General features: G+C 52.3%; 10 protein-coding genes across 10 annotated transcripts; 5 read left to right on the top strand and 5 right to left on the bottom strand.

Moving 5' to 3' along the window:
• Positions 1-874: 874 nt before the first annotated feature.
• ALTATR162_LOCUS9172 (uncharacterized protein) lies at positions 875-2,263 on the top strand (the record flags this gene model as incomplete). The annotated part of the gene is made up of 5 exons (XM_043316805.1): positions 875-982; positions 1,086-1,304; positions 1,368-1,456; positions 1,512-1,923; positions 1,973-2,263. 5 exons carry the CDS (start codon positions 875-877, stop codon positions 2,261-2,263), a joined length of 1,119 nt encoding a protein of 372 aa, XP_043172740.1.
• A 757-nt stretch (positions 2,264-3,020) lies between these two features.
• ALTATR162_LOCUS9171 (uncharacterized protein) lies at positions 3,021-4,275 on the top strand (the record flags this gene model as incomplete). Its single annotated transcript, XM_043316804.1, has 3 exons — positions 3,021-3,111; positions 3,172-3,714; positions 3,770-4,275. The coding sequence occupies 3 exons, from the start codon at positions 3,021-3,023 to the stop codon at positions 4,273-4,275; spliced, it is 1,140 nt and encodes a 379-aa protein (XP_043172739.1).
• A 1,078-nt stretch (positions 4,276-5,353) lies between these two features.
• On the bottom strand, positions 5,354-8,612 carry ALTATR162_LOCUS9170 (uncharacterized protein; the record flags this gene model as incomplete). The annotated part of the gene is made up of 5 exons (XM_043316803.1): positions 5,354-5,393; positions 5,452-8,108; positions 8,168-8,264; positions 8,330-8,434; positions 8,533-8,612. 5 exons carry the CDS (start codon positions 8,610-8,612, stop codon positions 5,354-5,356), a joined length of 2,979 nt encoding a protein of 992 aa, XP_043172738.1.
• A 401-nt stretch (positions 8,613-9,013) lies between these two features.
• ALTATR162_LOCUS9169 (uncharacterized protein) lies at positions 9,014-10,610 on the bottom strand (the record flags this gene model as incomplete). Its single annotated transcript, XM_043316802.1, has 2 exons — positions 9,014-9,109; positions 9,159-10,610. 2 exons carry the CDS (start codon positions 10,608-10,610, stop codon positions 9,014-9,016), a joined length of 1,548 nt encoding a protein of 515 aa, XP_043172737.1.
• A 501-nt stretch (positions 10,611-11,111) lies between these two features.
• ALTATR162_LOCUS9168 (uncharacterized protein) lies at positions 11,112-12,782 on the bottom strand (the record flags this gene model as incomplete). The annotated part of the gene is made up of 1 exon (XM_043316801.1): positions 11,112-12,782. The coding sequence occupies one exon, from the start codon at positions 12,780-12,782 to the stop codon at positions 11,112-11,114; it is 1,671 nt and encodes a 556-aa protein (XP_043172736.1).
• Positions 12,783-13,349: 567 nt separating this feature from the next.
• Positions 13,350-17,743, top strand: ALTATR162_LOCUS9167 (uncharacterized protein; the record flags this gene model as incomplete). Its single annotated transcript, XM_043316800.1, has 3 exons — positions 13,350-13,734; positions 13,792-15,126; positions 15,177-17,743. 3 exons carry the CDS (start codon positions 13,350-13,352, stop codon positions 17,741-17,743), a joined length of 4,287 nt encoding a protein of 1,428 aa, XP_043172735.1.
• A 1,175-nt stretch (positions 17,744-18,918) lies between these two features.
• On the top strand, positions 18,919-19,503 carry ALTATR162_LOCUS9166 (uncharacterized protein; the record flags this gene model as incomplete). Its single annotated transcript, XM_043316799.1, has 1 exon — positions 18,919-19,503. The coding sequence occupies one exon, from the start codon at positions 18,919-18,921 to the stop codon at positions 19,501-19,503; it is 585 nt and encodes a 194-aa protein (XP_043172734.1).
• A 158-nt stretch (positions 19,504-19,661) lies between these two features.
• ALTATR162_LOCUS9165 (uncharacterized protein) lies at positions 19,662-20,634 on the bottom strand (the record flags this gene model as incomplete). Its single annotated transcript, XM_043316798.1, has 2 exons — positions 19,662-19,996; positions 20,073-20,634. 2 exons carry the CDS (start codon positions 20,632-20,634, stop codon positions 19,662-19,664), a joined length of 897 nt encoding a protein of 298 aa, XP_043172733.1.
• Positions 20,635-20,950: 316 nt separating this feature from the next.
• ALTATR162_LOCUS9164 (uncharacterized protein) lies at positions 20,951-21,607 on the bottom strand (the record flags this gene model as incomplete). The annotated part of the gene is made up of 1 exon (XM_043316797.1): positions 20,951-21,607. One exon carries the CDS (start codon positions 21,605-21,607, stop codon positions 20,951-20,953), a length of 657 nt encoding a protein of 218 aa, XP_043172732.1.
• A 939-nt stretch (positions 21,608-22,546) lies between these two features.
• Positions 22,547-22,951, top strand: ALTATR162_LOCUS9163 (uncharacterized protein; the record flags this gene model as incomplete). The annotated part of the gene is made up of 2 exons (XM_043316796.1): positions 22,547-22,587; positions 22,639-22,951. 2 exons carry the CDS (start codon positions 22,547-22,549, stop codon positions 22,949-22,951), a joined length of 354 nt encoding a protein of 117 aa, XP_043172731.1.
• Positions 22,952-23,317: the final 366 nt, after the last annotated feature.

Genomic DNA, 23,317 nt, shown 5'->3' with positions numbered 1-23,317 from the left:
GAAAATCAACCAAATACGCTAGCCAGTCAGCGGTCGAATTTTCCCGTCGGCATGCAGGCCCTGAGGATCCAAGATTGAGGGTGCACGGGGGGTTGTGGACGACTTATGGTTTGAGCTTTGGCTTAGCGGCAAAGACGTGCTAACGCCGAGACAGGACAGCCTGCATATCAGGCTGATGTTTTGCGTCCAGGGATCCATGAGTCTGCAGGGCCACTACAACCGACAGGTTCACTGCAGTCAATCCCAACACAATCTTTGGAAGCGGACTCCACAGCCGCGCAGAGTGCCTTATCGCTGTTTCACAACGCCGGCAGGTTTCTGATAGACGGCCACTACACACGACAAGACGCGGCCACCACAGCCAGTATCATGGCCACTGCTCCTATATCGCATCTTGCGTATGCACGTCCCGGAGCTACATGGTAGTGATCCGGCAAAACGAGACTAGCAATGCTTAAGTCTCTACATGCTAGTTCCCTGGGCGAATTGCAAGTGCTCCCGGTTGTGTACCCACAAGAAGCTCTAGCCTCATATATACACTCAGAGTAACGGGATAAAGAAAAGACTATGCGGAGCCTACCATACCAAGTAGCTCTGGTCGCGCATCCCTATCCATGCTCGTCCCGCCAGTCTGATACGCCTAGCAAATGACGTGGAACCTTTGAGTCTTCCCTCATGCGATGCCATTATCTCGCCGATTGCACCAACCTGAAGCAAGCCCAGCTTGTGCCAGGCCACCGTTGATCAAAACAGGCCCTCTCAACAAGTATATCAGCCTCCACGTTCCCGTGGGGTGCTCTTCTGCTAGCTCTCTCTCCCTCACTTCTTCCCGCTCCATTGCCACCATCCCCCATACTTTGAAATCTTTCTCGTAATGGCTCCCTCAGCTCTCGCAGATATCTATCCAATCCCAACGAGGCACTACTCCAAGTCATCGACTGTAGTAGCTTCGGTCTTACACGGGCCAAGGGATTTGCGGCTGGTATGCCTTCCTGTTCCGTGACACATCCCACATCTACCCACTGTTCGTGGGGGTGCTGATGTATATTGAACATCTAAGACCTAAAGCTAACGAATCCAAATAGGAAACTCGTACCATTACGGACCCTGCCGCCAATGAACTCCAGATCGCTATCAAGGCCACTGGACTGTGCGGGAGCGATTGTTCCTACTACAGCAAGTTCTGCAATGGTGACCTGCAGGCTTGTGAGCCATTGTCGCTAGGCCACGAGTCTGCCGGGATCGTGGTGGCCATCGGCCAGAGTGTTACCGGTTACCAGGTTGGCGACCGCGTTGCTCTGGAGGTAGGTGTGCCGTGCGATAACTGCAGGTCATGTCAACGCGGACGTTATAACCTGTGCCCGAAGATGAGGTTTCGCAGTAGCGCCAAATCCGTGCCTCACTTCCAGGGAACGCTTCAGGAACGCATTAACCATCCCGCAAAATGGTGCCACAAGTATGTCGTGCATGATCGACCCGAAAACCGCATCTTAGCTGACAACTCTATTCAGACTACCTTCACATGTTTCCATGGAATCGGCTGCGCTTCTAGAGCCTCTTTCTGTTGCTATCCATGCAACAAGAAGAGCTCAAATCGAGCAGGGTGACACGGCCATTGTTTTCGGCGCCGGTACGGTCGGTCTACTGACAGCTGCGATGGCCAAGGTGTCTGGCGCCACAACAGTCGTCATCGCAGACATCGACTACGGACGAATAAACTACGCCTTGGCGAACGGCTTCGCACACAAAGGTTACATTGTGACCCCACAAAATGCGACTGAGACTGCCGAGAAATTCGCGGTAGCGAAGGAGTTGGCTGCAGATGTCATGCAGATTGCTTCGCAGAATGAGATCGACTTCGAGGGTGCCGACGTTACCTTTGACTGCACTGGAAAGGAAATCTGCATGCAAGCCGGGCTATATGTGAGTCTCTTTCGAAAGTGTCTACGAGCATGGATCTAACCTCTTGTAGGCGACAAGGCCTGGCGGTAAGCTCATCATGGTCGGAATGGGCACGCCAATTCAGACACTACCCATGTCAGCCTCTCACCTAAAGGAAGTCGACATCCTCGGAATCTTCCGTTACGCCAATACCTACCCAACCGGCATCAAGATCTTGTCTGCTGGTGTGCTCCCAAGTCTCGACAATATGATCACTCACAGATACCATGGATTGGCGTCCACAGAGGAAGCCTTTGAGCTCGCAGGCAAGACAGTTGACAAAGATGGCAATCTTGTTCTCAAAGTTCTTGTCGAGATGTAGAAAGCTTTGGGTCAACGAACGACGAATAATATGTACATTCGCTTCTGGGGTATATATAACGACATGATAGAAACGACTTAGAGAAGATGAACCGGAAGACAGCGATCCCGGTCAGGCGTTTTGAGAGCAGCTCTCAGGTTCTGGATTAAGACAGAGATACCATTCGCTTTTGGGTTGGGTTTGCTTCGGAGTTGATTGTATTGGAGTCATCAGCTAGGTTTGGCAATTAATGTAAAGATCTTGATGCTAGTCCGAACTATAGATGTCAATTCCATAATCATTCTCAGCTTGTCTGTCAGTCGAGTCAAGGAAAAGAAAGAAGTAATGAAAGTAGAAAAGTCGCCAATCTTCCAGAAATCGCGTCGCGCTGCAGTCGCGTCGACGCTAGCGTTCATGGATTAGCGCCTTGGCACAACCCCACGGATTGTGGCAGCTGCAGCCTAAGCAAGCTCCCCACCAAGACCATATCAACACAATTGCCTTGAAGTTCTACCTCCCCCAATACTCTCACCCATTACCTTGACTATAGCGGATCTTCTAGAGGAGGACAACAAGGCGCGTCTCAGCAAACATGGCAGAATCATCAGGAAATCCACTCGTTTCGACCACCCGCGCCTCTGACGCAAGTCCGACCGTCCAACTCCATCCGCTAGTACTCCTCACAATAACAGACTGTGTAACACGACACACACTACGACAGCAAAAAGGGCCCGTGGTTGGAGCTATACTAGGTGCACAAGATGGCCAGAACATCACAATGGAGGTTGCTTTCCAAGCAAAACTCCAGTCCAACCAAGATGGCGAGACGGTGCTTGATGATGAGTGGTTCAGCAAGCGTATCGAGGACTGTGAGTTTTGGTCCACAAATCTCCTGTATCTGTGGCCGAATGAAGCTTACGAATATTTAGTCAAGGACGTACACAAGGAGCCCCAATTAGATATCGTCGGCTGGTTTACTCTCGGTCCCGCCACTGGTCCAGAACCCCACATCCTCCCCATCCACTCGCGCATATCAGAGATCTACACCGAATCTCCTCTGCTCGTACTTTTCCACCCCGAGAATGCCTACTCCAAAGAAACTGCTGCCGGAAAGCTGCCTCTCACCGTTTACGAGTCCATCTCCGTCAATGCGTCAAGCGAGCCAAATGATAAAGCTATGGATATCGATGGCGCCGTGCAAGCGAAGTCAACCAAGTTCAGGGAGCTGGTGTACTCGATAGAGACTGGCGAGGCGGAGATGATCTCTGTCGACTTTGTCGCACGCGGTGGTGGCAACGCTACTGCAGTAGAAGGTACAGCAGATGTAGCAGGCCCGAAATCCGAGTCTTCCAAAACTGACGAGGGTACCGGCAAGCGGAACACACGGGGAAAGCAAAAAGAGAAGGAGAAGGAGAAAGAGAAGGACGCTCCTATTGATGAATCGGCTATCTTGACCCCAGACGACGACGAGGGTAGGCCCAGGCACTTCGATTTGAATTTGGTGCAGACACGCTAACTTCCGCATAGTTCTCTCTTCCCTAACAGCCAAGATGAACGCTATTCGCATGCTCAGTCGGCGAATAATGCTTCTCCGCGCATACCTCAACTCGCTCCCAACGTCGTACCTCTCCGACCCATCACTACCAGTCAACCCAACGCCAGACGAGCAACATCCCCTACCTCTGGATCACTTGATCCTCCGCAGTGTATCTGCCATGCTCGCCCGCCTCAATATCCTGGGCCCGCCAGACTCAGCCGCTTTTACACTTGAGTCTCAACAAGAAGCCTCTGATGTGCAACTGGTCAACCTGCTATCCTCCATCACAAACTCTGTCTCCCTTGCCAAGGACCTTGGACGCAAGAGCTCTATCGTTCAGCATGGCAAGACCCAAGGCAAGAACCGCATGGGCGGTATGGGTGGCATGGGCGGATATGGAGGTGGCGGCAACTATGGCGGAGGAGGCGGCTACGGTGGCGAGGGCAACTTCTTCAACACCGTCATGAGTGAGGGTTCTGGTGGCGATAGGTGGTGATCCCTATCGATCCCTCACCTCATACATATATGACGAGACTGCGTTGCTGATGGTACTTTAGACCGGCAAGACGGTGGAGCATGGGTGCGATGGCAGATGGCCATCATCATCATGCGCTTTTCGACCCAGACGACCTAGACGACTTTGACTTTGATTTCGTGAACCAGTGGTGGCATGCTGTGCTAGCAATCCTCGGCATGGGGCCAGCTTACCTACTCTTGTTTGTTATGTCTCCAATCATACTGGGACTCATCACACTGGGGCTCGGTTACTGGACAGGACGAGGGACGTATCTTATCGTACGCAGATTAGGGCTGACACTACTGCAAAGTTGGGAACTGTTCTTCACGCTTTGCAGGGTCTGGTGCGTCTGATTCAGCGATGAGATTTTCGCATAGCATTCGGCGCATGGGTGGTGTACAATAGATGCATGAATGAGCACGGCGTAATAGCATAGCCGGCATATGAGTAACGAACAAAGAGGGGTTGTGGTCGTAAACTTTCTGATTGAAATTGATCGAATTTAATAACACATTGTACAATGACAGCGAGAAAGACCTAGATACCCAACGCTTCCATGCTTAAAATAACTCTCGCAACGTACTAGGTCAGTGTTGTTTTTTAAGTATTTATTGGCGAGTACGCATATTTACAGGGAATGCCGTGGAGATAGATGGGCATGCGACGTTAGCGGGTCGGAGAGGGAAGGTAGGCGATGGTAGTAATCGAGAGAGTAAATTGGAAAAGAGGAAGTCGAGAAGGTTACGGTTAGAGGGTCTGGCAATCGGTATTCAAGATGACGCATCGACTCTCTTTGAACTTGACTGAGCGATTGCAGACCGTCATGACAGAAAACGCTGAATTGAGTAGTAATAGCAGTAGCTTTACTCCTAATACATCTAGCCATAGTCCATTTACCCAAAAGCGCGCATGGAATAGGCCGTCACGTCTCCCCTTCCCCTCCCCTATACACACGAGTTGTACTCCAAGGAACGCAAAGCCCAAAACAAAAAAAGTCTCGTATGCATATTCCCCAGTTGCCTCGCAGCGAAGTCCACCAATGCAAAGCAACACAAACTCAATATATGCCTTGTGTGCGGTACTGGAAAGTATCGTAACTAGAAATACTGTTAGTAAAATCTCGAGGTTAGACGGGCATGTATAGCGAAAACTTACAGTCGGGTATAATAACTTCCCACACTCTTCGCAATAAGCTCCTCAACAAACCCCTCGGCCTCCTCCTTACTCAAATGCAACATCAACCTCGCCCTCAAACTGTTGGTTACAGTCTGCGCGCCTGCCTTGAAACAATCCATACTACTGTTCTTACTCATCAAATCCACCAGCATGATCAATCTCTCTGCGTCTTTCCTCAGCGCCTGGAACGCTTTCTTACATAACGTTTTGTACTCTTCGAACGCAGGGCCTGTCACACCGCCTAGTACATCGACGTAGTCTTGCGTTAGTTTAAAGGGCGCGGCTTCGAAGCCCATGGAACCGGGACTGTTGGAGAGCATGAAACCAAAGTCGATGTGAATTATGTGGCCCATGTTATCGATGAGGAGATTGCCGTTATGACGGTCCTTTAGTTGCAGGACGTAGCAAATCATACTGTAGGCGGCGAGGGAGCGGGCAAAGCAACCCACACCGGCGATGTAGGCTTCCGAGTCTGGTTCGCCAAATGTCTTGAGCCAGTGGTCTTTCAGCGTAGCGATGCGTTTTCGGGGGTTAGTGCCTGCTGCTATACTGGCCAGTGTCAAGCTTCGTTTGAGCGAGTGAAGAGATACGCCGTTTGTGATGGTTTCGATGAGTCCGCAAGATTCGCCTGTGACGAGGATCCGCATGCGTTTTGTCCAAACTGGCACGTTTGCTTCTTCCCAGATCTTAGTGCAGACCTCGATGAGCTGGCAGGCAAAGGCTTCTTGACGTAAGTCGGCGCCTGTCTTGACAATGACACTGATCAAATCCCAGTTCTTCATGTGGCCGTATGGTGAAGACCGCCGTATTCGTTCTCGCTTCGCGCTCCATTCTTCACCAAAAGTGGCGGCACTAGGATCATCACGATCGCCCTTCCGCCGCATGCCACCTGTCTTGAGATCGTTCTCCATGCGAGCTGCACCTGCGCCCGTATTAGTAGCAACTGTCAAGCCGTCCTCAAGCTCTTCCGGCTCGGCTGCGATTGCTGCTGGATCCGATTCCGCCATAATCGTATCAAATGTAGGTCCCTGATCTTCGTTTAAGAAGTTTTGCTCTTCCAGAGTTTGCATACTTGCGATGATCTTGGCTTTGATCGCTGCTACTTCGCCCTTTGGCCGTTTCGCGCCGCTTGCTTCAAGTTGTGCGAGCATCTGAGCAGCAGTGCGCATGTGAGTCGCTAGGGCAGAAAAGTCTGGTTGATCGACGGCCTGGTTCCTTTGATTTAGGTTTGCTGGAATCGTCATTCGTCTAATGGGACCAGGGCTGTTGGATCGGCTGATTTGTGAGTCGGACGTTCGTGGTGTAGATAATGTAGCCACCGACGATAGAGTGTTCGCTCCGCTTGAAGACCTTGGGGCCGTGGCTTTCCCGTTGGCGGTTGCACCAGGTAACGTTACGCGCGCCAACCCAGAAGCGATGTCGTTCTCATCCATATCCTTGATGAGTGATGTACTCCCCAGGTCTCCGGTAGCAGGCTCGAACACGCTGTCCGATCCATTGGGCGGTGTTCGATCGAATGCGAGATACTCGGCATTGGTGATGTCAAAAAGACGTCTTCTCGAGGTGCCCTTTTCTAGCATCAGCTTTTCGAGCAGTTGTTGATTCTGCTCAGTGTCCGGGTCGAAGTCAAAGTCTTCCTCCAACACCTCTACCATGAGTAGGTAAGGTACTCGCTCTGCACTGTTGAGACTAGTCGCTTCGGCGGGATTTATGCGCACTATACGGTGATGCTGGCTCTGCGATGGAATGCCGTCCTTGAGAGTTGGAGGCGATAATAGAGGTATATCAACTTCAGCCGGCAAGTCCTGGGCTATCAACGCTAGCTCAGCTCGCAGCGCACTCAATCGCGCGGGTTTCGGTACAACGACGAGGCGGTTTGAGATGTCCTCGAGAGCGCTTAGAAACTGGGTTTCGTTCCGGAAGTAGTTGGATCGTAGTAGCCGTATTTTCTGTGCACGAGACAATGCGGTGGGTGTAAGAGGCCTTGGTGGTAGTCCTGACTTGCGTGAGCCATGATGAAGTGGGCCCGGTCCTAAACCAGCAGTCGCTGGGGGCGTAGGGAGAGGGGATGATCTGGAGTCTCGGAAGTCTGGTAACGAGGACGAGCTGAGTCGGGCTTCTGATGCAATTGACAACAGCGAAGGGCGGTGCTGCATTGAGGGCGCCCGTTGAGCGGCTGGCGGTCGTACAGCCGCCTTCCTCAGCTCTTTCGGATCACGCGGCCGCGAAGACGAAGCCTTGACTGAGCGCCCATCCTCGGGATCTGAGTGCTGCGCCGTTATCCTCTTTTCCTTGGACCTTGACGATCCTCCAGTGACAGTCTTGCTCCTTCCGACCTTGGCCGTCTGCACGTTATCCGAGATGATGTCCTCGACGGGCCTAGGTTTTCGCGCCTGCGCAATAGCCAGTGGACCGGCGTGGACTGGTAGAAAGGGCGCGGCTATGCTCGCCAGGACCAGACTGGAGAGCACGGTGACGGGTAGGACGTTCTCTTTGATCTTCTCCCGGCGCTGTGGCTCGGCGGATCCGAAGACGATGCGCTGCACGCGATTGTATATGCGCCGACATGTCTTGAATGCGATTGAGTTGGGGGCGCTTGCAAGATCGTGGAGATAGGTCTGGAACAGCCAGAAGGTCTAGACGGCATATATTAGCACCCGCACCGGCTAACAAGACACAGTATCCGGAAGCCCACCAGAAGCGCGCCGTTGACCGACTCCTCGCACAAGTCTATTATGAATTCCTCCAGAGCCATAGACTCATTGTCGATGCTGATGAGCAGGTGACATAGCCTGTGCCCCGCGTATGTAAGCTAGCTGTTCATGTCTGTCGTCCAAGTGGGTGCGCGGCGACGTACTGCGGGAGGAAGAACTCGAGCTCCTCGTAGGCGAACTGGCGCAGCTTCGAACAGAGCACATAGTGGATTCCGACGTGATCTGCATACCGACTGTTCTCATGGAATCTGTCAGTCTTGGGTTCCAATGCGGAGGTATCGGTGAAGGGAGGGCGCTGCGGCGGTGCTGCGGGCAACGGTGGCTTCGGGGAACGGCAGCGACTCACGCAAGGTATGCTACTGCGAGGCTCGGATCTTGGTTGAAGTGCTCGGATTCTATAAAGCGCTCTAGCAGATTCCAACTCATCTGGGACGGCTCATTGGGGCTCAGTACGGGTGGAGGGCGACAGCATGCGGTGAAATGCTCAAAAGGGTCGCATAGGGAAAGATGGGGCGCGACAGGGTTCAGCGGGCGGAGATGACCAGCTCCGCCTTGCTTGGTAGATAGCTTAACAATGCGACCATGCGCGTTTAGTCTTATTACTCGCCACTAACTGATTATCTCGATGCATTCACTCGCAATTTCTCGTCCGTAACAGCCCTGCGGTGCATTCCGCCCTTCGTCATTAGGGACAATACGAGAAAATAGCAAAACAGATATCCGCAAGCCAACGCCGTGCAAATGACCTTTTGAAATGGCCCAAACCCCTTTGCGTGCAGTGAACAAAATATCGTACACTAGAAAATATATACAGTGAGCGGTTGAGATTAGTCCGCTGCGTGCAAATCGACGAAGATGTTGATGGCAGCCACAAGAACTTCAGCAAAAATCAGAATGATGACGATCCACTCGAGCAATTCGCCCTATATGCAGTTAGCAAGCATGCTACGAATGGAACATCACATTACTTACGTGAGTGACAGTCAACTGGTCCTTAAGGACAGCAAGCAAGTCTCCGATAACGTTGAGTCTTTCGGTCAAAAGACTGACTCTCTGATCCATCTCCAGATAGCTCCTCACAGCTTGATACACTGGGTCTAGCTGCGGCTCAGCCCACATGAGCTCTGGCGCATCGAGCACCGATCCCTGCAGATGTATACTAATACGGAGAATGAACAGCTCTCCGATCTGCATGTTGATTTGCTTCTTGTTCAGGTTGATCTTGCCAGAGCTGGCGATTTCGGCTGGGATGTCTTTCGTTTCGTCAATAGTGTTGTCCACCAAGTCTTCGAAGAGCGATGTCTTGACACTCTGCGAAAGGCCATGACTGATTGCTAGCTTGATCATGTAGTTCTTCTTGTCGCGTAAACTGATAAAGTCGTTGTATATCCGGGCCTGATACTCGCGCGTGTAGTAGAAGTTAAATTCCTCCGTCTCGATCTCGTCTTTGCCGAGCTTGTCGACCTCAAACTTGGCAATCTCCTTCAAAAACTTCTTTTCCTCCTGTAACGTCATACCCCAGATGACAACAGTGCCGTACTCGAACAAGAAAACTTCTGGAGTATGGACGCGTGTGTCGAAATCTGGCGCGTCCATCTGAGGATCCGAGTCCGCGTGGGTAACCGACGGCCGTCTGGGGCCAATAGCTTGTTCGTTCTCAATGTCTGGTGCATCGCCATCTTCGTGCAAGTCGATAAGGTCCTGTCTCCTTCTTTCGTTCTCATGTTCCACCTCAATGGCGCTGTCCGAGAACCTTCTCGGTCTCTCTTCCGTGAAGCCGGCGACTACGGCAGTGCTACTGACGTCTTCTGGGCCTTTCATCGAACCATAATTGTAAGGCGAGTAGATACATTCATCGAAGCGCTTCGGCGCTGCCCCTCTGATCTTTTGCTTGCCTTTCAAGAACCGCATCATTTCATCGAGCTTGTATGACGCGGCCGTACAATATGCCGTCACTCTTGGTAATCGTTCTCTGTCTGCCTTGCCAAGTCGAGCAGCGTCCCTGCGCGCTGTAGGATCCTTTATCCTGGTATATTGTACATAGACGTCGCGTCCACTCTCCTCGTCTTCGGCTTCATCCGCGGCCGGATCGGGGAGGAGTTTGAGTTTCTGGGCAGTTCTCGTCGTTCTTTGAGGACCGATCTTGGGTGCCGGCGCGGGAGGTATTCTAGCAGGCGCACCAGAGCTGTTCCTTCTCCGCAGCTTACTGTTCAATGTCGACAGCATGGGCTGTCCGCCCTGGGTAGTGGCAGCATGGCCGGAAGAGGAGGCATGGTGCGATAACGATCGCGTCGGTGGTTTCGGACTAGTAGATGTGACAGTTGGATTGAACGTGACGGTACGCTGAGGCTTTGGGGGGATCGCTCGACTTGAGCTCGACATTGACGAGACCAAGGGAGTCGTTTCGGTAGAGCTTGACGCCATTGTGACTTGCGGGCCGATTTCAGCGAAGGTGCGAATCAACAGTGAAGGTGAAAGTGTCACTAAAGAGAGAATATGTCACAGTCGCAGATGCTCCGGAGTTCAGGCGGCGCCATAAGACGGCGTTAGTGGATGCGGTGGGTGACAAGCGCGTAAAGCTGTTTGTGTCGACGAGACTTCGAGCAATGACGTTGTAAGGATCTATGCTTGAACTAACGGTCCCAGCACGGACCTCCCACGTGCGAGAGAACGCTACATGCATGGCGGCCGTTAAAAACCAACTTCCAAGAACCTGGACGCTGTGCGACTTCCAAGGTTGCTTTTAACGCCTTCGCGCTTGTGTAGTTTGCGCGAAGTTCGCGCGAAGTTCGAACGCGCTCGCCTCTCCAAGATCTACATCGGAGGCACTAATGTACAAAAGCGGTTACGATGCGTCGGATGACTATTGATACAGTATACAATGCGGGTAGTTAGTCCTTGAGAATGTATTAATTAGACTATCAACTATAACTCCATGACCTCAGTCTCATTTGCTGCTCCATTGTCCTCCGTCTCGGGTTTTACAATTTGAGCTGGCTGCTCCTGGGTAATGATGCCAACCTCTCCCAGCATAAAGCGACCAAAGTACAACAACGCGTCTAGCATCTCCTCTCCAGTGGGTATTATGTTTTCTTTAGGAAGCAAAAATCCGTAGCTACCGGTGTCTCTTAATTTGATCTGGTAAGAGTACCTGACCTTGAGCTCGTGGTAGAAAAAGTCCAATGCACTGCCGCCACTCGACTCGATGCGTGGAAGAATGGTCTTCTTCTGGTTGGCAAAAGCAACATTGCCTTCGCAAGCGGAGTTGACCTTGTATGTTTGCCCTTTGCGGGAAACGCGGATAGCCTTCGCGAGGCCCAGAGCGAGCTCTTCGAGGTCCTCAATAGCCGGGGGCTCCTCGTTGCACGAGTAACTGTATGGGTATAGGATCTGTTGCGAGTATGAGTGCAGGTCGAGGAAACCAACAATTTCAACGTTGTTGTTTTCAGTTTCATTCTTCGCCCATTCAGCGAAGCGTGCGGATTCTGCGCCTTCGAATGGAGCACTGCCAGGGAAAGATTCGCTGCAGGGATTTGACTGAAGAGCAGCGCCGTCCCATTTAAAGGGGTAGCTGCGGTCGAGATCGATGCCGCGGCAGAAACGCAGACTGGTGGGTTGACGGTTCTTGCGCCATAAACGGTCGGTTTCCCAGCTGTAGACATATCCGTCCGGGTTCAGGGTTGGGATGAAAACGAAATCAAAGTCTTCCATGAGACGCGCCATTTCACGATCCTTACCGTAAGCGTTGATGAAGCTCCAGGCTAGGTAGTTTACGGTACTTGTAGATATCCACTCACGCGCATGGATGCCGCCGGTAATGAGGATCGTCTTCCGGGGCTTGGAGGGCTCTTCGTTGTTTGTGGGGTGCACACCAACACGAAGGGCGGGAATGTCACGGCCTTCGTAGCTTATGCCAATGTTGATACGGCGGACGTGTGTGGTGAACATGGAAGCCATGAGACTCATCCAAGGGTTTATGACGGAGAGGGGCTGGTAGTCTTGGAAGAAGATGTTGCCCTTGCCTGAGCGCGAGGAAGGTCGGAGGTTCGAAGAGAAGCGATCGTTGTGGGATACGGGCGCAGACTCGGGCGATGGGTAAGAGTTGAAGATTGCCTGTGCGAGGCCGAGGTCTTGGAGTAATGGTTGGTGGGAGTCTTTCAGCGATGCAGGCAGCAGTCCTAGCAACGAAGGCACGACGTCCTTGGATAACCGCAAGTCTGCCCAGTCCTCATTGAACTCCCATACATCGAGGAAGAGAATGTCTGCAGCGTCCGCTAGTGCCGAGGCTTCCTCGGCGGTGCGTATCTTGAACCTCAACACTACATCCTCACGGTACTGCGCGACCAGCTTGTCACCAAGCGCATCGCCAGCGGTCTGCGCATTCTCCCCTACCAAGCTCTTTTGGTCCTCTGGTAGTCTCCAGATCTTGCGTATTAACGCGTCCGAAAGCCGCCGCCAGGGTCGCGGTGACGCATTGTGGGTCGAAGCATAGGTTCCTGCATCATACGGAGACGGCGCTGCATCGTGCGGGGCGGCCGTTGCGAGCGCTGGGCCGAGAAGCAACAGGCTCAGCAGAGCGCAAACGGGCTGGCGCATTGCGGGGGTCTGTCACCGAACAAGCGGTGGGCCAACTATGTATGCGATGCTATCGTGGTGGCCAGCAAGCGCCGGGAAGGAGGTGGAGAAGGTGTCGTGTGCCTGAGCATGCCAGCAAGAAACGTGGGACTTGTGGCTGGTGGACCTCGAGAGGCGCGGCCATTTGCGCCAACGCTGCGCTAAGCACTCTCCACCGCGCTGCAAAGAGGACCAGTGCGTTCGTCAGTGCCTCGAGGACAGCTGATCTGCTACCCTTGGGCCTGGCATCCTCTCCCCCTATACAGCCCGAGACACTGTGACGTCGACTGCCGTGTTCTTCCAACTACGTGTCCAACGCTGTGCCCAGTTCCCGACCGGATATCACATCTCACCTCCCCGACTAATCCTAGCAGCACTCCCTCAGCCTTACAGGCGTGCCGCATCCGAGCCATCCCAAGGACTAAAGAGAGCATAAAGACACGCCTTTCACTGCCCCCCTCCCCCCTCTCAAGTGCCTCCCCGCTGTGCCATGTACCGCACCGTGACCTCGTACTTGCATTCATGAGCTGCTAGTCGGCGCGAGCAGCCATGCCTCTGCGCTCCCTCCGCCCCGGCAAAAGCGAACGAGACCTCAAGCGACGGAGTACCCTCGACCCTGCCGGCTTCTTCAAGCGCGCCGACAAGGACGCGCGCTTCGACAAGTCGGCCGAGCATCTGGACCCAGGTCGGATCGCTGCCTCTGAAGATGGCTACCGGCCCACGTCCACAGACATTGCGCGGCCCTCGACGGGCCACGATGATGACGACTCCCCGCCTTCTCCGCCCGTACAGCAACACACGCCCAACACCAAGCGCTTCAGTCTGATGCGCTTCCGCCATGCCTCTGATCCGCAACTCTCCGCCAAGGCAAAGGAACATGCCGCCCGGGACGACCATGTACCACCGGTCCCTCCTGTGCCCGGCAACCCTGCGCGTACGTATATGCATCCCACATGTTGTATGCCCGTCGTACTGACGTAGAGCCACATAGCGCCCGCAATCATCACCACTGCCCCTACCGTAGCCGACCACGAAGACGAGGACACGACTCCACCCAAGAGGAGCAGGATGCAGCAATTCACCCTCCGCAGGCGTTCTTTCGATCCTACGACGTTTGACAAACCGACCACACTGCGCAAGTCGATGGAGAAGAAGCGGAAGCCACTAGGCTTCAAGAAGAGCCATGGAGACCTCCTGGATGAGAAGGAGCGAGCGTCGACGAGCAGCCAACGCCGGCCTGACGTGCTTGCCGAGTCGCGAGAGTCTGCAGAAAGCACGAGTTCCCTAGCTCCTCCTACCAGGGCATCCGAGTCTTCAAGATCGGATGGAAGCTCTGGCGGACACGTTTCCTTTGAATCAACCCCACGACCTTCTCACCCGGCCCGCGTTGGCTCTGGACGATTTGGCTTCGGGCGTCGGAAACAACGTGCATCATTATTCCCACTCCCTATGAAGATCGAGCCTCCGCAATTCCCCGACACAGCGCCTGCCACGCCACGCCAGTCCACCGGCGCGAGGAGCTCCGCCTCAATCCATCATTCGCCCACGGAAAGTCCTCCGTTAACCGCGCGTCGATTCACTCATGGAGAATCTGAGGCACAGACGCCACCAGTCCCTTCTGCATCGCAAGTTGCTCTAGCTGCTGGTGCTCTGAATTTGGCCTCATCTGCTCCAGGCACTCTTTTTCGCAACGACTCGTACAGGTCAACCCGATCCGCGCATACCTCACCAAACAACAATGGTCCAGCTCGCATGGGGCTTAGGGGGCGTTCATCGACTATGGGATCAATGGGCGGGCGGTCTGACGGTGCAAGTTCGCCAACACCACCTGGTGGACCTAGCGGAAGGAATTCCACCTCCACAGCAGGAAGAAGCAGCTTCAGCAATCTGTTCGGCTTGAGTTCAAGATTTCGTCAGAACTCTGAGCCCCATTCACCTAGGCATGGTTCTCCTGCTCACGGGTTTCTAGGAAGCTCAGCCTTGTCATCGCACCAAAACTCGATGAACATCAGCCGGGAAACACTTATATTACCAGAACGGGAGGAGGGTGAGACACCTGGACGATATTTGGAAAGGATCGAGGCAAACAACTTCGACAAGAGCGTTGTTGCCAGCTATCTCAGCAAGACTGACGATCCGTTCCTCCTTGCGGTGTTGCGAAGCTACATGCGAAAGTTTGCCTTCTTTGGCGATCCAATCGACATGGCCATTCGCAAATTGCTCATGCAGGTCGAACTACCCAAGGAGACCCAGCAGATTGACCGTGTGCTGCAGGGTTTCGCTGACCGGTATCATGAGTGCAACCCCGGCATCTATATCAGCACAGGTACGGCGACAGTGGTTCACACATTCATCATGGTCACTGACACTCTATAGACAAGGCTTACTTTATATCGTTCTCGATCATCATCCTGCATACGGACGTCTTCAACAAAAACAACAAGCGGAAGATGCAAAGGCCGGACTACATCAAGAACTCATCTTGCGATGGTGTCTCGGCTGACGTGCTAGGCTGCTTTTACGATAACATTGTTTATACTCCATTCATCCACATCGAGGACGAGGTCGACCTGAAGAACATCACCTCGAAGAAAAGCAAGCGAACTGCAGTGCTTAAAGGGCCAATGAACGATCCGGCCCGAAAAGCGGCAAAAGAACCCATCGATCCGTATACTTTAATCTTCGAAGGCAAACTGGATGCGCTCCGTCCCACGATCCGAGACGTTATGCAACTGGACGATCCCTACAACTACACCGGTACTACAGCGACGCTGGATACTAAAAACGTTTACAAATTGTTCTCCAAATACGGCGTAATACAAATCGTCTCCTCTCGATCGCGACCAGAAGCTTTCATGTCCGAAGCTGCCCAAGAGAACCCCTTCGGCACCTCAGTCGGTATTGTGGAGATGCCGGTCACAAAGGTTGGAGTTTTATGGAGAAAGGACACGAAGAAAAAGAAGGCACGATCGCCTTGGCAAGAATGGGGCGCTGTTCTTACGCGATCAGGGTTGTCTCTATTTCGAAATTCTACTTGGACAAAGAGCTTGATGACCCAGCACGATCAGCATCTCAAGCGCGGCGAGACCGGCCCGGTCATATTCCAACCTGCACTACCCGACTTCAAGCAAGATCACATCATACCAATGGATGGTGCAGTCGCGCTTGTAGACAACACTTACAAGAAACATAAAAATGCGTTTGTGATGTTTTCCAAGGCAGGCGAGGAGACGTTCCTAGCCGACAGCGAGAGGGACTTGAACGAGTGGCTAGGTGTGCTGAACTATACTGCTGCGTTCGAGACACTCGGTGTTCGGTCAAGAGGCATGATCGGTGGACTGTACGAAGGTCAAAAGAACCGTGGCATGCGGCGCCTTGAGTCATCGCATTCTACCAAGACCATACCAGCAGCCACTGGCGATGTAACGATTCAAAGTGGCAAGATCGACAGCCAATTCGCAACGCAAATGATGAACGCCCGAAAGGACCTCATGCAAGTGCGCATTACCGAATCCGAGGACAGACTTACCCAAGCTATAAAAGAACTGGAAGCACGCCTACGGGATGCGAGACATCTCCAAATCCTTGCTCCTATTCAACCGAAAACCCGCGAGCTCGTCATTCACGCTGCCGGTCGGTTATCAGCCAAGCTGAAGTGGATACGTATTGACATTTGGCGGATGAAATGTCACCGTGATATTCTGGCCCAGGAGCTGGAAGACGAGAGGCAAGGCATTGTCGACCAACAAGCGCAGATTGACCGAGCCTCAGAGCCTACACAAGCACAGCAGCCGCAACTTTCTCCTCAGCAGTCGCATAGAGCGTCCAAAGTCAGTGGATTAGCGCGGTTGACTTCCAAGACCAGCTCAATGACCAGTGGACACAAGCAAGCTCCGTTGTCCCCTACTTCATCAGCGCGTCCAGGGACCAAGTCCTCTAGGGATACTGACTTCGGTGGAGATGAAGCTTTCAAGACACCACCCGAGACGACTCAGTCGAGCCCTAAAGACCCATCGGCGCAGTTCCAAGCCTCACCCATGTTGTTTGGTCCTAGTGCATCTGATCGTCGAAGTTCGTTTGCCAGCTCCTCGGCACAGTCTCCCATGATGTATCCTTCCGACCATAGGCCTTCGATCTCGACAACCGGTGACGGCACAATAGACTCAGATTCTGACTCCGACTCAGAGGATGGATCTCGTTACGCTACTCCACCTCCAGGTGAGGCGGGTGACCTAGAGCCGAGAACACCAGAGCCGGCACCTTTCGAGGGCACTCAACCGGAAGCCGCCATGGATACTGACTATGAGCAGTCTCTCGCTGCTTTGACAGGATCGCCAAGATCTCATACAAAGCAAAGAAGAAGCTTACATCGCACTCTTCGAGAGTCCCGCGGCAGCTCTTCCCACCGCCGCAGCCACAAGAGTAGAGACTCTACCTCCACGATTACCAGTGACAATACAGAGGGCGAGGGAGGACTGGCGCGCGGCAAGGGTAGCTTTACAGTACATGGCAAGAAGGCGTCCGTCATTCAGTTTGGTGGCGATTGGCACAATACCACGGCAGAAGAACGCTTGAAGACAGTGAAACAACTTCAAGAGGCAGCAGAAGCAATCTCCCCTGACGAGAGGGATGGCAGCGTTATCAGCAACGGCACGGCGACTGCGCTATCTCCCGGAAGCGACAGTAACGAGCCGCTTTACGTTCGTAAAATGTCTGCAGACACTACAAAGTCGCGACATGTGTCGTCCCAGACAATTACACCAGCAAATTTCCGCGAATCATTCAGAATAGACCAACCTGACTCTGATAGCGAGTCTGACATGAGCGATATTGCTGAGGAGACACAACGAACCTCCGACGACCAGCCAACGATGAAAGGCAAAAGTCCAATTACTGAACATGTGGAACGACCCATGCATAGTTCAAGAACGACTACAGCCTAATTAGCTTCTCTCCCCTCTTTTTTTTTCTTACATTTTGGATTTCAAAAGTGAATTTATGGGCATACCAGCATCGCTAGAGCGCATTTATGTTTCTCCTTTGTCAACTTTACATACTCTTCTACGGAACTTGTACGCACCTTCATACATAGCATGGCGTATGTGGGCTTTGAATTGAAACGCGACGGGGGCGCTTTATATGCATAGAAGGACTCTCGGGATGGCGTTTCCTCGAGGATAGGATTGATCGAAGGCAAAGCGAGGATTTGGGTTAGTGGATATGGTTGATACCAAAGCTGATGCTGTTTGTTTGTGGATGACGATGTTCCAATAGTGGATAGGAATTGAACAACCGACTGAGATGCGTGTTCTTTACAATTTAGGTGAAGATGTGCCTGCTCCATCAGCATAGCGCTAATGTCGATTAGTCGCTAGCCTTGTACAATGGTTTCGTACCAAACCACAACTCTCCTACTACAACACAAGCGCACCACGGTGTATTGAAAGAACACATGCCCGTGGGACTTTTCCTTATCCGTAATCACCAGTTTTCGCGCCTCGGCTCAGCGGCATTGAACAACTCCTGCAAAACTCCCTCAACCTCCTCCTCAGGCCATCCTGCATCCTCTCGAACAGCCAAGCTATAGTGGCGCACTTTTTCGCATGAATAGAAAACTTGCCTGGCTCCGCAAGGCTCTATACAGACCCACCCTCTATTGGACGAAAGGTTGAAGTTTTCGGGGCTCGGCAGCCGCCTTTGGCTTAAGCGAAGCGGTGCGAGCGATCTCAAACCCGAGACGTCGCGAGACACCAAACCTGGTGAACGTGACAGCCCTGTCAGAAATGTCGCAACCGTCACAACGTTTCTTAGTGATACAGGGACGCAACGCGAGAATGTGCCTGATAGCCGTTTACGCGCCTGATACGATGCAATACCTCAAGATATAGCATGATGAGGGTGTTTATAAGAGAGGCGTGATGGGCACTGTTTGTTGTCTCTTCTTGGTTATCGATCATCGGTTTCGTTCCAGTCAGTCTTTACGTTCTCTTCTCTTCCTTGCCCTCCGGTTAGGGTGATTTACCATTATCAAACATTCGTTTCTTGCCATACAACCAATCACATATTTTATATTCTCTCATACATATATAAGACGAGAAACTTTCATAAAGAACCGGAGATGTACACTCACGCCATCACCATTCTCACTCTCCTCAGCGGCCTTGCCATCGCTGCCCCCACGGCCAACATCACACCCCGGCAAGGCAAGGCATGCTTCATCATCGGCAACGAAGCGCTCCCTGCCGAAACCTCCGAGGTAGTCAACCAGATCCAGGCCTCCGTCACCTGTGACGCCAACGCAAAGACACTAGAAAATGTCCCAGACGTAACCTCGGGCAGCCAAACCTTCTCCAAAATCGACTTCAGCACCTCTGGCAAAACACCCCTAGAATTCGCCACGAGCACCTTTACCACCGCTGTGCCACTCGCCGACTCCAACCTCGAAGCTTTCCAGGACGCGCTCAACGTTTATCTAGCTACTGAAGCCGGTCTGCGCAGCTCGGGTGGTAACTTTGGGATAATAAAGGCGCCCAAGTTCTTTTTGGAAATGCAGATAAGCAGGATTCAAACGGCGAGGGGACAGCCGCCTACAGCCGCGGGACTGCAGATCGATCATCTGAGGGATAAGGTTACGGAGAATGCTATTAGAGAGGATCAGGCGATTCTGGATCAGGTTACGCAGTTGGCTACTCAGGTATCATAGTGGCGAGGGAGTTATGATCGGAGTGATGGAGGGAGGAAGAGTCAATGGATCGTGCGCACCGTATAATAGTGAAGCGTGAGTATAGGTCTTTGTCAATCATGTTCAAAACTTGTAAAATATCATCAATCATGAAAGACAATATCCATCTTAATTCTACTTTACAGCTTACTCTCCCCACCATCACTTCCACCACCTACCTTTCCTCTCCACCCCGTCAACGTAGCACCTCCATCCATCTCGACTGCATTCCCCGTGATATGTGCACTCGCCTTACTACTCAAAAACAGTACCAGCCCGCCAAAGTCACTCGGCTTGCCAATCCTCCCAGTCGGCTGTCCCGACGTCAACGCATCGGCGTATTTCTCGAGCCCAAAATTCGTCATGCGGCTGGGGAAGACACCGGGGCAGATGACGTTGACCATAATGTTTTTGGGGGCGAGCTTCGAGGCTTGCATTTTGGTCAAGTGGATACACGCCGCTTTTGCTGGGCCGTCTAGAGATTGTGCACGTTAGCATTGAGTGTCTTGTAGAGTGGAGAAACAAGGAAAAAAGAGAAGGGGACAACATACAGCTGAACGTGCCATGTCCCGGTTTGCTCAACCCGCCACTCTCTCCCGTTGTAACATCGACTGTCGTTATACCCGCCATACTAGCAATGTTAATAACCCTACTCGGATTATGCATATCCGCCCCCTTCTTCAAGAGCTCCTCACACCCCACCGTCATATAGAATATACTCTTCACATTCAACGCATACAGTTTATCCCACGCATGTTCCGGATAATCGTAATAATCGTCCCCCCAGCTGGCACCCGTGTTGTTCACAAGGACAGTGAGTCGATCTGTCTGTTTGGCGAGTTCAGAGCAGAGAGCTAGGCAGCCGGCTTTATTCTTCAGGTCTGCGATTATGTAGGAGCAGTGGCCGGGACCGAGGGCATTGAGACGTGCGGTGGTGGAGCGGAGTTCGGATTCTTTGCGCGAGGCGATGAAGACGCGGGCGCCGTTTTGGATGAAGGATTGGGCGGCCATTTCACCGAGGCCGGTGGCGCCGCCGGTTACGAGGACGACATGTTGTGTGAAGTCGAAGAGTGTGGTGACGCGTAGGTCGTCTTTAGAGGCGGCGTGCGTCATTTTGCGGGTGTTATGGGAAGGATGTACAGTGGTAGGTGTGTAGGTGTGATTGCGTCTCGTAGTCGATAGGGCGTAGTTGTGAGGTCAGTAAAGCGCAGATGGCCTTTACGGAGAATTGAATGTATGTATACACACGCGCGGACGCGTAGTAATCGATTCAGCCATGTCGGCAGAGCTGTGGTGGAGAGGTGGTGTGGACCTCGGCATCTCGAAGCTGTTATGCGGGGTGCTAGCGCGTTGTACCAACTCCACAATGCATCTGACATGTCTTTTTGCACAATTACATTGGTGCTAATCTACACAAGGCATATTTACTTTACCATCGTACAACTTTGGAAATAGATCCGTTGTTACCCGTTCCACGTTTAGCTTTCAGCTCATTCAACTTCTCTCCTGTGTTGTCTGGGTTGCTTTCCGAATCGTACTTGATCGCATCCTCTAGATATTCAATAGCGGCGTCTACATCCCCAAGTGCTTTGCAAACGACATGCGCCCTGAAGCTCATCAGAAACTTTTCCCTGCGGACCGGTAGCTGCACTGTCTTAAACATCAGAAAGCTTTCTCGCGCACACACGGGCTTGTCCGATAGAAAACTGATCATCTCCTCAGCAACCTTGCGGGCTTTTTGGAGCAATGCCACACTGTCAGATTGATCTGTTAACTCTAGCCCCTTCGGACCAAATGTGCCTGCGAGATGGCAGAGGACGAGGATGAGATTCGCAGCGGTTTTGCTAGTCATGATCCATAGAGTAAAAACCGTGTCGTTTGTCGATGGGAGGTAGATTTCTCCTGCAGCGTTTCGTATCCAGTCGAAGTGGCAATCATACAACATGCGGGCATATTTACACGCCATTGTGTATTGCCTGTCTGCTGCCTCTGGGTTGTCATTACTCAACCTCCCTTTAAACTCATGGAGTTTGGAGAGATAGTATCCAGCAGCGTATTGTTCCTGTAAGTGCCTCCTCAGCTCCATAGTTAAGGGTAAAGGTATTGCATCGTTGGTACTAATACTAAGGAATTTGTGGCGAAAAGGAGGTTGGTCCAGCCAAGGACGGATAAGGATCTCCAAGGCTCTTTCCTGGGAATAGGAAAATGTCTCTAAAAGTGTGAACGTCAAAGACGCTCCGATTTGCCTGAGAGAGTCAACTCAGGTCATGAGTGTATATTATTTATTACGTTCACTCACCAAAAACCTCGGCGTCTGGCATTCTGGATCAACGGCATCAGGCTCGTGGCTGGCATCAAGTAACACGGTGCGCTCTCCGCTTCCAGCCTGTGTCGATATGCGCAGAGATCCCATTCCATAGCCACGGGAAATCTTGAGAAGTCTTTTTGGATGGCTCCGGAGCGAGACTTCAACTGCGAGATGAGTGGCAAGCGCTGCATTCGTTGATCAAATAAAGTGGTGATGAAACGTGGATTATTTGTTTTGACAACCACGCACAACTGACTGCTGATAAATTGGAACACCTCCTCGTTTATTTGTCGATTCAGGGTGAGCAGCTTGCATAGCGGCGATGAGGGTACGACTTCATGAATCGACCTATTCGATTGAGTGTCAGGAGAGAGCACTTGGACATTTCTAGCCGGTGGGATGTAGGTAAGGAGCTCGTGGTAAATTTGCTCACGAATGGTGATCGGTACAGTAAGGAAGGTGTTCATAGTCGGCGCAGAGAACAGGCAACAATTGGATAGACAGAGTCGTGCCTTTCATGGGCGGAGAAAATAGGGTAGTGTAGTTCGCGAGTTAGGCCACCACACTCCAGGGCTGTGTCCAGGTCTAGCATGGTCCCCACCGTAAGCTTAGGCAGCCACAATCATTGAAGCTGCACTCCTCAGCGACACCTCGCACATTATACCTAGATCAGTGGATGCAGTGTCGTGTCTACCTGAACACAAATGCAACGTTATAATGCGGCACAAGAAAACACACTGCACCGCAACTGTAAAAGGGTTCCTTTTACCCACAATCATTGTCGCCAGAGCACCTGCTGATTAGCCAAGCGCAATGCTAGAACTACCTGTCGAGCTACAGCGAAATTGCATCGAATTTCTATCTAGCGACGTGACGACTCTCAAGGCCGTTCGCTTGATAAACAAATTGCTCAACGAATTAGCATCGGAGACTCTGTTCCACACAGTATCCTTCACAAACAACAAGAACAGCCCTCCCAGGTTCACACAAACTGCCAATTCCTCCTTACGCAAACATATTCGCCATGTCATCATCACTACTTCCGACGATCCCGACCCCAGGTTACCAATCTACAGGATACCCACCAAGATTCTCGGTGCTTTCAAAGACGCTATCGCATGACTGGCAAGTCGACTGGATTGTCGCACACGGAGCCACGCTGGAAGCTCTCACCCTTCACTGTTGTTTCGTGGTTCGTGGCTTACATATGAACTACGAACAAGCCGAGGCAAATTTCCCTCAGTTGGTTCAACCGGGGCCTACCTTCGATCCCAGCATCCTAGGCATAGCATCTCCGTACGAATGGCAAGTGGGGGGCCCTGAATACTTCGTAAAAGTGCATCTTCGTTGGCATCAAATGCTCGAGCGATTTCGAGTTGGCCTCCAACGTCTTCGGCACTTCGCGTTGAACTACACATGGCCTTCTCATACTTTCGAAAGCCGCTACGATCTCACGCGCCATTTTTCGGGGGCTGGTTACATATTTTT

Source organism: Alternaria atra (genome assembly GCF_907166805.1).
Source record: "Alternaria atra isolate CS162 genome assembly, contig: 29, whole genome shotgun sequence".
Taxonomy (NCBI): Eukaryota; Fungi; Ascomycota; class Dothideomycetes; order Pleosporales; family Pleosporaceae; genus Alternaria; species Alternaria atra.
Note: the sequence above shows the minus strand (reverse complement) of the source record. Positions and strands in the feature narration are given on the sequence as shown.